The 10,680-nt window shown below is 57.6% G+C and overlaps 1 protein-coding gene across 13 annotated transcripts in view; it reads right to left on the reverse strand.

Annotated features, from left to right (window-relative positions):
* LDB3 (LIM domain binding 3) overlaps window positions 1-10,250 on the reverse strand; it is a 69,458-nt gene extending 59,208 nt beyond the window's left edge. For all 13 annotated transcript variants that reach the window (XR_012417740.1, XR_012417739.1, XR_012417738.1 and 10 more), the window contains exons 1-2: window positions 10,191-10,250; window positions 9,965-10,080 (exon numbers count right to left, since the gene is read on the reverse strand). Coding sequence is in view for 10 of the 13 variants with exons in the window: in XM_065520754.2 (XP_065376826.1) it covers window positions 9,965-10,057 (93 nt within the window). In the remaining 3 variants the exon portion in view is untranslated. The remainder of the gene's footprint in view (window positions 1-9,964; window positions 10,081-10,190) is intronic.
* Window positions 10,251-10,680: the final 430 nt, after the last annotated feature.

Below are 10,680 nucleotides of genomic sequence, written 5' to 3' on the forward strand. Positions count from 1 at the left end.
GTCAGGAGTTCGAGACCAGCCTGGCCAATATGGTGAAACCCCGTCCTATTAAAAATACAAAAATTAGCCAGGCACGGTGGTAGGCGCCTGTAGTCCCAGCTACTTGGGAGGCTGGGGCAGGAGAATCGCTTGAACCCGGGAGGCGGAGCTTGCAGTGAGCCGAGATCGTGCCACCACACTCCGGCCTGGGCGACTAAGCAAGACTTCGTCTCAAAAAAAAAAAGAAAAAAAAAATTTGCAGGCAGCCAGGTGTGGTGGCTTATGCCTATAACCCCAGCACTTTGGGAGGCGGAGGCAGGCAGATCACCTGAGATCAGGAGTTCAAGATCAGCCTGGCTAACATGGTGATACCCTGTCTGTACCAAAAATACAAAAGAATTAGCTGGACATGCTGGCGTGTGCCCGTAGTCCCAGCTACTCAGGAGGCTGAGGCAGGAGAATCACTTGAACCCTTGATTGAACCCAGGAGGTAGAGGTTGCAGTGAGCTAAGATCATGTCACTGTACTCCAGCCTGGGTGACAGAGTGAGACTCTGTCTTAAAAAAAAAAAAAAAAAAAATGCAGGCTATTTGTAACCTTGGTTAGCCTCTTATAACCCCTGTACCCTGCAAAGCTATGGAGCACTTTTCAGAATCCAGGAGAAAAGAGAGATGCAGGAGCTAAGATACAGCAGCATCCCAGAGACACTGCCAGGCTGAAAGGCAGGATAAATGCACCCACTCAAAAGCATCTTAGTGCACGGTGCTTTGTGCTACCTGGCAGATGTGGAGATGGTGAGGTAGCCGACAACCCTGCCTGGGTGAGCAAAATTGGCTGGGAAATGGGGCAGCGCTTAGGGTTCTGTAGTTGGCGTCATACCTCCAGAAGGCAGGGTACAGGTTTGGGAGCCAGTTCCCAAACCCTGAGCCCCAATAACATCACAGAATGTTACATTCTGGAGGCCCCATCTTCAGTGTAACCACACAGAATGCCACTGCAACTCCACCCTGGGAATTCCCCATGGGATCTCAGGAAGGCCACACCTCCTGGGACATTACTTGGGATGTCATGATGGCTCAGGCTGCACTCGTGGTGACATCATGCACGATGCCAAATTCTGCACGCCCGGCCTCCAGTAATAGCACACTGAATGCTGTGGCAGCCCTGCCCACAGTGATGTCACATGAGATGCAAAATTCCAGAGGGTCTAATGATGTCACCTAAAATGGCTTGATGGCTGGCCCCTAGTGACCTTAGCAGCCCCAACCCTAAAGATACCTCATGGAATGCCAGAGACTCTGGCTGTCCCCCTGTGACATCATATGGAATGTGCTGGCCCCTGCTAATATCACATAGAATGACTTTATGACCTGACTCCCACCACACCATGTTGGAAGTCCCCAACCCCCATGACATCACGAGGAGTGCCATGCAGGCCTGGCCTTCAGTGACATCACAGGAAAGAGGAGGCTCTGGACCCCACCCCCCACAAGCTATGGCTGGAGGTGTTCCTTGGCTTTGCCTCCCAAACATGCCCACCAGCCAGTCCTCTGGGCCTCTCTGGGCACATCCCAGTCACCTTCCTGGCTATAACCCAAGGACCAAGCCAGCTCCTAGTGTTGGCAGAAGCTAGATTCAGGCCAAGGCCTGAGAACCATCCTAGAAGGAGCCCAGAGAGGCTCTGGGGACAGTCCCTTGCCCCAGGTGCCAAGCCTGGGTGGGCCTCTCGCCAGGCCCTAGGCTTACAGACATGGAGGGAAGCTCCTGCCAGTCCCCTCACAGGGAAGCCCCTTCCAAACCAGGATGCTCTGCAGTCACCAGTCACCAGTGTCCAGCCCATTCCCAGATGGGCTCTGCAGATGCAGCCCAGGAACTGAGTTGTTTCTGCATGACCACATTACGGGCCACAGAAACACTGCCCTACACCACATGGGTGATAACAGCAAGACCAGGACAGCCCTCTCCAATGGCTGTGAACCTGCCATTTCAGCCCTAGGGGCTATGGTGCCCTTTTTTTTTTTTTCTTTTTCTTTTCTTTTCTTTTTTTTTTTGAGACAGGGTCTCTCTCTGTTGCCCAGGCTGGAGTGCAATGGCGTGATCTCGGCTCACTGCAACTTCCGCCTCCCGGGTTCAAGCAATTCTCCTGCCTCAGTCTCCCGAGTAGCTGGGACCACAAGCATACGCCACCACACCCGGCTAATTTTTGTATTTTTAGTAGAAAGGGGGTTTTATCATGTTTGCCAGGCTGGTCTTCAACTCCTGACCTCAAGTGATTCACCCACCTCAGCCTCCCAAAGTGCTGGGATTACAGACATGAGCTACCATACCCAGCCTGTGGTGCCCTCTTAAAATACTGGCCACCTTGTGTTCACAGCGCCCCTTCCCCAGCCCTGGAATCTGCAGAGACAGGAAAGGACAATACAGAAACAGACGCCTGGACTGCCAGGAAGCCACAGCATCTGCTTTGCAAAGTCCAGCCTGCCCTCCAGGCTCCACGGGAGCATCTTAGAGCTACTTGAGATTTCTTAAAATACACTTAGCCCTTACCCCCAAACTCATTGCCATAGCTTCTATTAATGATAGGAGTGTGTTGCTGCCTTGAGTGTAGAGGTGAACAAAGGGTAAAAACCAACATCAGCATGGGAAAGCAAAACAGTTTTCTAGACTGAGAGGGGACTCCTGGGGGCAAGTTGAGCTGCCCAGCCAGGCCTGTCCTGCAGAAAATCGACTTTCCCTACTCCTCTATATGATCCCCAACATTTTATTATAGACATTTTTACAGATTTCTAGGCAGAAAAAGTAGAAAACGTTCTAAAGTGCACACCTGAACACCCGCCACCATGGCTGTACCATAACATCTCTCTCTCTTTGCTTTATCACACTCCATCCCTCCACATCCACCAGTCCATCTCATTTGCCAGGCATTTCAAAGAAAGCTGCAGGCACCAGCATACTTCTGTCCAGGGCGAATTTTGCAATGCCTGTTCTGTCCTAGTGAACCGCCCATGGGACTCCCCCACAGCAGGACACTCCCACAGCAAGGCTGTCTCACGGCAGGGCTCCCCCAAATGCTCACCTACAGAGAAGGGGTTGTACCCCTGCAGGGCTGGGTCACTGCAGACCCCACGCAGGAGGGCCACGACCTTGGTCACAGAGGAGACACTGACAGGAAAGATGGGAGTTGTGTCCAGAAGATCATGATGACGGCATGAGCAAGGGCACCAGAATGACGTCCAAGAGAGGCGGGGGCCAGATCAGCAGGGCCCTCTGCAGGGCCATCTGACTGTCCTCCCTCTGGAGGTGCCTCAGAGACAGCTTTCTCCACTCCCACAGGCGCGAGCCAGCTGGCACCAGCCTTCCCCGCCAGGTCTCCTCGCTTCCCCTCACCTGGACCTGCCTGGCTCTCCCTCATCGTCAGGTATGGGCTCGGGGGATGCTTGCTAGCAAGGGAGAGCTCAGCCTCCTGGGGTCTGGTCAGTAGCCAAGCCTCTGACCAGAGGGGAGTGGCTGAGCTGGATCCCCTGCCTGGCGCCTCTCCCGTGCAGCTGTGTCTGCTTGTCAGGGCTCAGCTGGCCTGGCCTTTGGCTGCCCTGAGTAGGGTCCAACATCCCTCAGGGTGGGGGCTGGGGGTGCTGATATCCTCCTCTAGGGAGGTGCTCCAGGCAGGATGGAGGCAGGCACTTTATGGATGACCAAGAGCCATCAGATGCCTTCACCCCACCACAGGAGCAGCCTGCCTGGGTGGGTTGGAGGGGGGCACCCTCAGACCCTTGCCCAGAGCCCAGGGCTCATGGAGAGTGCACTCCATTCACGATGCTTCCGCATCACTCTTGTCTGACTCCATCCTCCTCTTTCCTTTGTGTGTTTCAGAAAGGGCCCAAAGCACCCAAATCCTTGGAGCTGCGGGTTTTTTCTTTTGGATCTTTCTATCCGCCTTTGAGCATTTAAACGCCTCCCTTGAATGAGCGTTTCATTCCCACTTCACATTTCAGTCTTCTCCAGCCAATGGACGCCTCTAAACCCTGGAAACCCAACCCTGGGCACAGCCTAGAGTGGCCTCAGGGTGGAGCACCAAGCTCCTGTCTCCAAAGCCCCCAAGAAAGGCTGCAGGTGTTTGGAGGCCAAGATCAGCCCCCTGTCCCTAGGAGCCCTTCCGCCTTGCTGGGCCAAGGTCTTAGGGCACCCCCAAGGGCAGCCCAGGGAGGGCTGGTGCCAGAGCCACCTGTGAGTGCTGGGGGCTGGGGGCAGGGAGGCAACAAAGGAGGAGCACAGATGCCAGTATGGGCCGAGCCCCTGGCTTCGGTGCCAGCCTCCAAGCCCTCCAGTGTCAAGAGAGACAATGCCTTTCTCGGGATTCTTGTGAGGATTATGTCGTCAAACAGGGGATTATGTAAGGAGGGTGCAGAGCTAAGAGAGTTTCAGGAAAACTCCCAATCCAGGGAGGCACAATGCTGACCCCATCCGCTACCCCCAGAAGGTGCGAGGCTGGCTGGCTGTATCCCCGGGCTCCACAGGAAACAAGATCCACAGCTGGCAGAGGGTGGGGCTTGAGGGGCCAGCCCTGGCTGACCAGTTCTGAGCCAGCCTGCTGGCCCTAGAGGGGCCTGGGTGTCGGGGGGAGGGGAGGAAAGTTCTGTACAGGGTCCAGGGGAAAGAAGGCGCCAGTGAGGCTTCAGACGCACCCATGCCATCGGCTCCTATTTCCCCAGTTCTCTGGCAGCAGAGAGAGCGCTGGGCTCTGCAGACGTTTCTGGCCATCATTCACTCCCAGTGTTCAAACCAGGCAGGCCCCTGCCTTCCTCCCCTTCTAGATCTGCCAGCGTAGATGTGGTGGGTGGAGGCTGGGGCAGGCGGCAGATAAGCAGGAAGGGTTCAGCAGCTCCCCCTCCCCACACTCCCAGGCTGCCTGCTTGGGTTGGGGTGGGTGGGGCAAAGTGCATTTTCATTGTATGATTAAATTACTGTCTTGCCCTGCTCTGCTGCCTTCCCATCTGGCCTCCCTGGGGTTTTGCTCATGCTCACCCTCTCACTGGAACCTTCTGTCTCCCCATGGTCCCACTCCCCAACTCCACCCTGGCTGATAAATAAGCAGGAGTCTCCTCAATGCTCAAAAAACCTCTCCCTGCCTGCCTGGGTGACTCCAACTGGCTCCTGTCATGTCCCTTTTCTGCACCTCCAGACTCCTCCAGGAGGTGACCCACACATCCTGCCCCCAATGCCACTGCCTCCCACCTGCTCACACACAGCCATCTGCCTTTGGCCCCACTATTCCACGCAGATCAATGACCTTCTGTGTCCAAAGCCAGGGGTCACTGCCCCCCTCTAACTGACCACACCTCCCCTGGCTTTCCTCAAGTGTCTCTTGAGTGTCTCCTGCCTCTCTTCCTCCTGTCCAGGTCCACAGTTCCATTTGTGGCTTGGGTGTGGCCAGTAAAATGCCCTCAGGGGCGCTGGCTCTCAGGGGCCCCCAGCAAGGCCCGTTCTTGCATCCAAGGATGGTTCCTGGGCAGAGGTGGAGCCTGGTCCCAAAGGGGTGACAAAGCTGCATTTGAGGGCGGGAGAGCTCTGCGTGGGGGAGGGTCTTTGCAGTCAGGGGCAGCCTCTGGATGAGAGGGGATGATGTAGAAAGGGAAGGAGACTCAGGGAATTGGGGAGCTATCCCCCAGCAGGGCCTGGCCTGGTCTTTCTCAGATAGCCCTGAAGTCCTGACACTGGCAACCCCACAATGCCTGTAGCCCCGGAGCCCTGGGGCTGCTCATGCAGCTGCTCTTGCACGGTGTCCTGGCCTGGAGGCCTCCAAGGGTCCAATTCATTCCCCAGAACCCAGCTAGTCTCATGTCCTCTCCTTTTGGATCCCTCACAGAGTTAGATACAGTTCCGAGCGGCAGGGAGGACCTGGCCTGGGGGACCTCTAAGAATACATTCCCCAGCTGGGAGCCTCCGAGCCTCTGGCTGCTTATCTTCCCCTGCTGATAGATGGATGTTGCCGGGGAGGCCCTTGCCAGCCCCACAGAAGCCCTTGGAGGCTTGCCTGACCTTCAGTGCAGCTATAAACAGCATGGCCTGTCAGCACTGCTAAGAGCTGCCCAAGAAACAGCACTGCGTGCTCCAGCGGCCCCAAAATTCCAGGCATTGCTGGCACAGCTACTCCAGAATAGTCTCAGCCTGTCCCCCTTCCTCTCCCCAGAGACCCTCTGTCCTCAGCATGTTCCCACCACAGCTGGGAGAGTCTGATAAATAACTGGAACCGAAACCCACAGAGGAGGAGAGGCCTCTGGGCTGGTGCTCCAGGTGAGCCTGCAGGCGGGGTGCCTGAGACCCTAGGGACAGAGGGCTTCCAGTAGAGAGGCAGGCCCCTCCTGGGCCCAGGCTCAGCCCCCCAACTCCACCAGTCTCACAACTTGTCCTGGTAGACACCAGGTGGAAAGTTTTCATAAGTGCCTGTTAGAAAGAGCTCCCACAGGTGTGGAAGGCATTATTTATTGATTGATGTATTTTTGAGATGGAGTCTCACTCTGTGAGACTGGCCTCCCCTGTGGTTCTGCTCATGCTCACTCTCTCACTGGAACCTTCTGTCTTCCCATGGTCCCACTCCCCAACTCCACCCTGGCCGATAAATAAACGGGCGTCTCCTCATTCAAAAAGCCTCTCCCTACCTGCCTGGGTGGCTCCAGCTGGCTGTGCCTCCCCGGATTGGGAGTTTTCCTGACTCCTCAGACTGGAGTGCAGTGACACGATCTCGGCTCACTGCAACCTCTGCCTCCTGGGTTTAAGCTATCCTCCTGCCTCAGCCTCCTGAGTAGCTGGGATTACAGGCATGCGCCACCACACCTGGCTAATTTTTGTATTTTTAGTAGAGACAGGGTTTCACCATGTTGGCCAGGCTGGTCTCCAACTCTTGACCTCAAGTGGTCCGCCCCTTGGCCTCCCAAAGTGCTAGGACTACAGACACGAGCCACCACACTCGGCCTGCTATCCCCATTTTAAGGGTGAGAAAAACTGAGGCTGAGCAGGTAGACTTCTGAGGCAACACAGCTGAGAACAGCAGAGCCTAGCAAAGCATACTCGTCTTCCCCAAGGCGGGGGCATGAGAGGTGTGAAGAGGCGAGAGCCCAGACCATGGTCCCAGCCTCTGGCCAGCTGCCAGGGCAGAGTCCGGGCTGGGCCTCTGGAGCTGCTCCCTCTCTGCGCTTCTGCCCCCTCCCCACTTCCTGGAGAACTGGCTGGGGTGGGGTGAAAGGGCAGCTCATGTTGCAGGCCCAGCCACACCTGTCCAGGATAAATAAAGGCATTTCCCCGCCACGCTCCGCTCCCAGTCTCCCTCTTGAATCCCCTTCTCTGTGAGTCCGCAAGAGGAGACCCTCTGAAGGGAGGCCTTGAGGGGCTGCTGCTGCCCCAAGGTTGCTGCCATGGACCCCCGGGAGCCACCACCCAGCCTGTAGGTGGCCTGTGTCCTTCCAGGAGGAGCTGCAGCACATACCTGCAGCTGAGAGGGGACAGGTCTCCCCAGTGCCTCTCTAGTAGTCCCAGTCAGAGGGGTGAGCAGGCCAGCATGGGAGTTGGGGTGAGAGGACACAGGAGATCCACCCATGGCCATCCCTGTCCTGTGAGCAAACGCCAGCCTCAGTTTGCCAGGCTCTGAAGTGAGGTAACAATCCGAGCCTCGCTTGCCTGCCCACCCCACAGGGTCACACACTCTTGCCTATGGTGCCCTATGGCACAGGCTCAGGTCCTGGCTGGGGTGGGAGTGGAGTTCCTCCAGAGAGCTCTGGCCATGCCTCCCCCGTAGGGGGATGTCCCTGGTGCAGAAGGGCCCTGCGAGCCCCAGCAGTAAATCCTACAGCCCTGGTGGGATGGCAGGGCTGTGTCCACAAGGCCTGCCCTGCCAGCGGCACGGAACCAGGACACAAGCCCAGGCTATCAGCAGCCCACCACCAAAATTTCTCAAGAGGTTCCAAGCCCCGGGAAGGGCTCCAGTTCCCAGTCCAGCCTGCTCCATAGCTCAGGTGATTTGGGGTATGCCCCTAAAGGAAGCCGAGAGGCCATCGTGCCCATCCCCCAGTGCCCTGCCTGGGCTTCGGGTTCTATTTTTAAAAGTCCCCCCAGTCATTGGATCCAGCACATCCCTGCATACCCCCTCCCCGGAGTAAGGACATTCCTCCTGTTATCTAGCTTAAGGCCTCTGGGCTGCCATTTAAGCCCCTGGCTGGCTGGGGCCAGGTGGCACATAGACCCTGGGTGAAGTCATTGGCTATCCTGAGTGCCAGTGAGCCCAGTGGCCAATTTGCACCCATAGGGATAGGGCAGGGAGCACCAGCAGGAGGCCTGGAGATGGTGGAGCTGGGGGAGATGTGGGCTCAGTCTCAGGCAGGGGAGGCCACAGGGCCCATGAGAGAGCACACAGAGGCTCCACCTTGTACAGGAAGGAGTCCTGCAAGCATGGGGGTGGGGAGCTGTACAGGGCAGTGGGAAATCCACTGGGGCTCACATGCCCGCAGGTCGCCACCTCATGCAAAGTGTGCAAAGCTGTGGGTTTCCAGGACCCTGTGGTCTCCAGGGCAGTAGATCTGGAGGGGTGGAGTCTCCAGGTTAGAACAAGCCACATCTCCAACTGAAGGATGGAGGGCAGGGCCTGTTCCCTGTGCCAGAGCCAGGCCAGCACCCACCCTGGAAGCATGTGGCCTCTATGGCTATTATAAGGCTCTCACAGCATCCCTGGGTGGGGCTTCTACTTCTGGGGTTCCCCCAAGTACCCATGGAACCAAAAACAGAGACTACTTCTCCAGTGGTGGCGTTGGCTCCTGACCCTCTGCCCAGGCTCCCTGGTCCCTCTGCCAAGCACCTTCAGGCCTTGCCCACTTCAGTGCTTCCCCTCCAACCCCTTCCTCCAGCCCCCAGGCCCAAGGCAAGTCTCAAAGGCCCCAGAGAAGAAACTGTCCCCTTGTTCCCCTAGTGGGGCAGTAGCCCAGATACCCCTGCCCACCCACTACCCTCTGGTGACAGCCTGGGAGCCTCCCGCTCCTGCCTTGTGACCAGAACAGCACGGCCAGGGGCTCAGCCACCAGGCAGGGTTGTCCTTGCCCTGTATGCCTCACAGTTCATCCTGAGCCTTGGGGTCTTCAGCCCTGGGTCTACCAGTGCCTTGCCGGGGAGTCTCTTTGTTTGACAAATACTGACGGAGCGCCTACTACGGTCTAGATGCTGTTCCCCCGTCAGTCCCTGTTCCTGGAGTGCTTCCTTGGGAGCATGGCTAGCTTTCTGCCTCTCTGGTGTTGCTGTCTCCAGCCAGGCAGTAGAGTTACTCAGACAACCCGATGTTCTGTGTCATCTGCATTAGGCCATGCTGCTCCCCATCACAGACACTGCAGGACAGGGGGCCATCTCACCAGGCCCCAGCGCTTGCGGGGAACAAGTCGTGAGACAGACAAAGCAGCCACGGTGAATGGGGAGGACCGCCCAGCCCCATGAGCCAGGGTGCTGGTGTCTCAAGTTTGGGATGGAGCGGGTGCCCAGTACTCAGTCCAGCCCAGCCCCACGCTCTGACAGCAGGACAGCCAAGGTCAGCAGCCTGTTTGTCCATCTATCCAACTGCCCATCACCTGCCCTCTCCATGCTGGGAATGCTCCCTTCCCAAAGCAGCTGCCCACATCTAGGGAAATGCTAAAGGCTTGGGGGCACCCTAAGCCCACTCTAACAGTGAAGGGATCAGGAAGGCGCTGTACTCGGTCCAGCTACCTGCCTGCCTGCCTGAAAACTCAGCATTTTCTTCTCTGCTAAAAACACCTACCACCTGCTCATGGTGTCTCACATGCATAACGGGCCGGCGGGCTCCTGTGAGCAAATAGCTGTGGCTGAGACCAGAGGACCAGGCCAGTCCCAGGGGATGGGGCATGCTCTGCTTTCTGAGAGGCTCAGAAAGGACAGACAGACAGACACACAGCGTGCCCGCCCCGTCGGGTGCCAGGCTGTGGCAGGGTGCACTCACCCGGGAAATAGTGAGGGGCATGTTGAAGTCCTTGCCCCCCTGCAGACGGAAGCCCCAGGGCCCAGGCCCAGTCAGGGTCACACTGTAAGACATGCTGGTGCTGTCAGCGGCCGCCTCTGCAGACAAAGGGTAGAGAGGGTTGAGTGAGAGGGCACTCAGGCACTCCGCCTGCCCGGTCCACACCTCTGCCCCTGCCCCTGCCCCTGCCCCTGCCCCCCGGCCTTGCCTGCTCTGTCCCTTGCTGCCCAGCTGGGCTGCGTGGAGCTCTTGAGAGGCTCCTAAGAATAGCTGGGAGCGAATGCCATCGACACTGATATCTGCCCTCGGCTGCGCCCATAAATGGACTGTAACCCTACACTGTCCCGCCCGCCTGCGGCCTCCCAGCCGGTCCACCGTGACTCACACGGCTAATATAGCCCCTGGGGAGGGGTGTCCGGCACCCAGCACCCCCCAGGGGGAGGAAGGGGGACTAGCCAGGTTGGTGAGAATGCTGTGGTCTCCTTGCTCCTGTGTCCTCTGGAGAGCGGAGACACTCGCTCTTCCTGCTCCGTGGTACCCATCCTCTTGCTCAGAAGACCAGGGGTTGAGCTCCCTTGGGCAGGGGCTTTGCAGCCATGTGGTCCCTGCCCAGGATTCTGGGGTTGTGCTTTATCCAGTGTGGGGTCCTGGAGGTGGCTTGGCCTGAACTGAGCCTGCAGCTGGTCTGTGACTGGCCC

This window comes from Macaca fascicularis, chromosome 9 (assembly GCF_037993035.2).
Source record: "Macaca fascicularis isolate 582-1 chromosome 9, T2T-MFA8v1.1".
In the NCBI taxonomy this organism is placed as follows: Eukaryota; Metazoa; Chordata; class Mammalia; order Primates; family Cercopithecidae; genus Macaca; species Macaca fascicularis.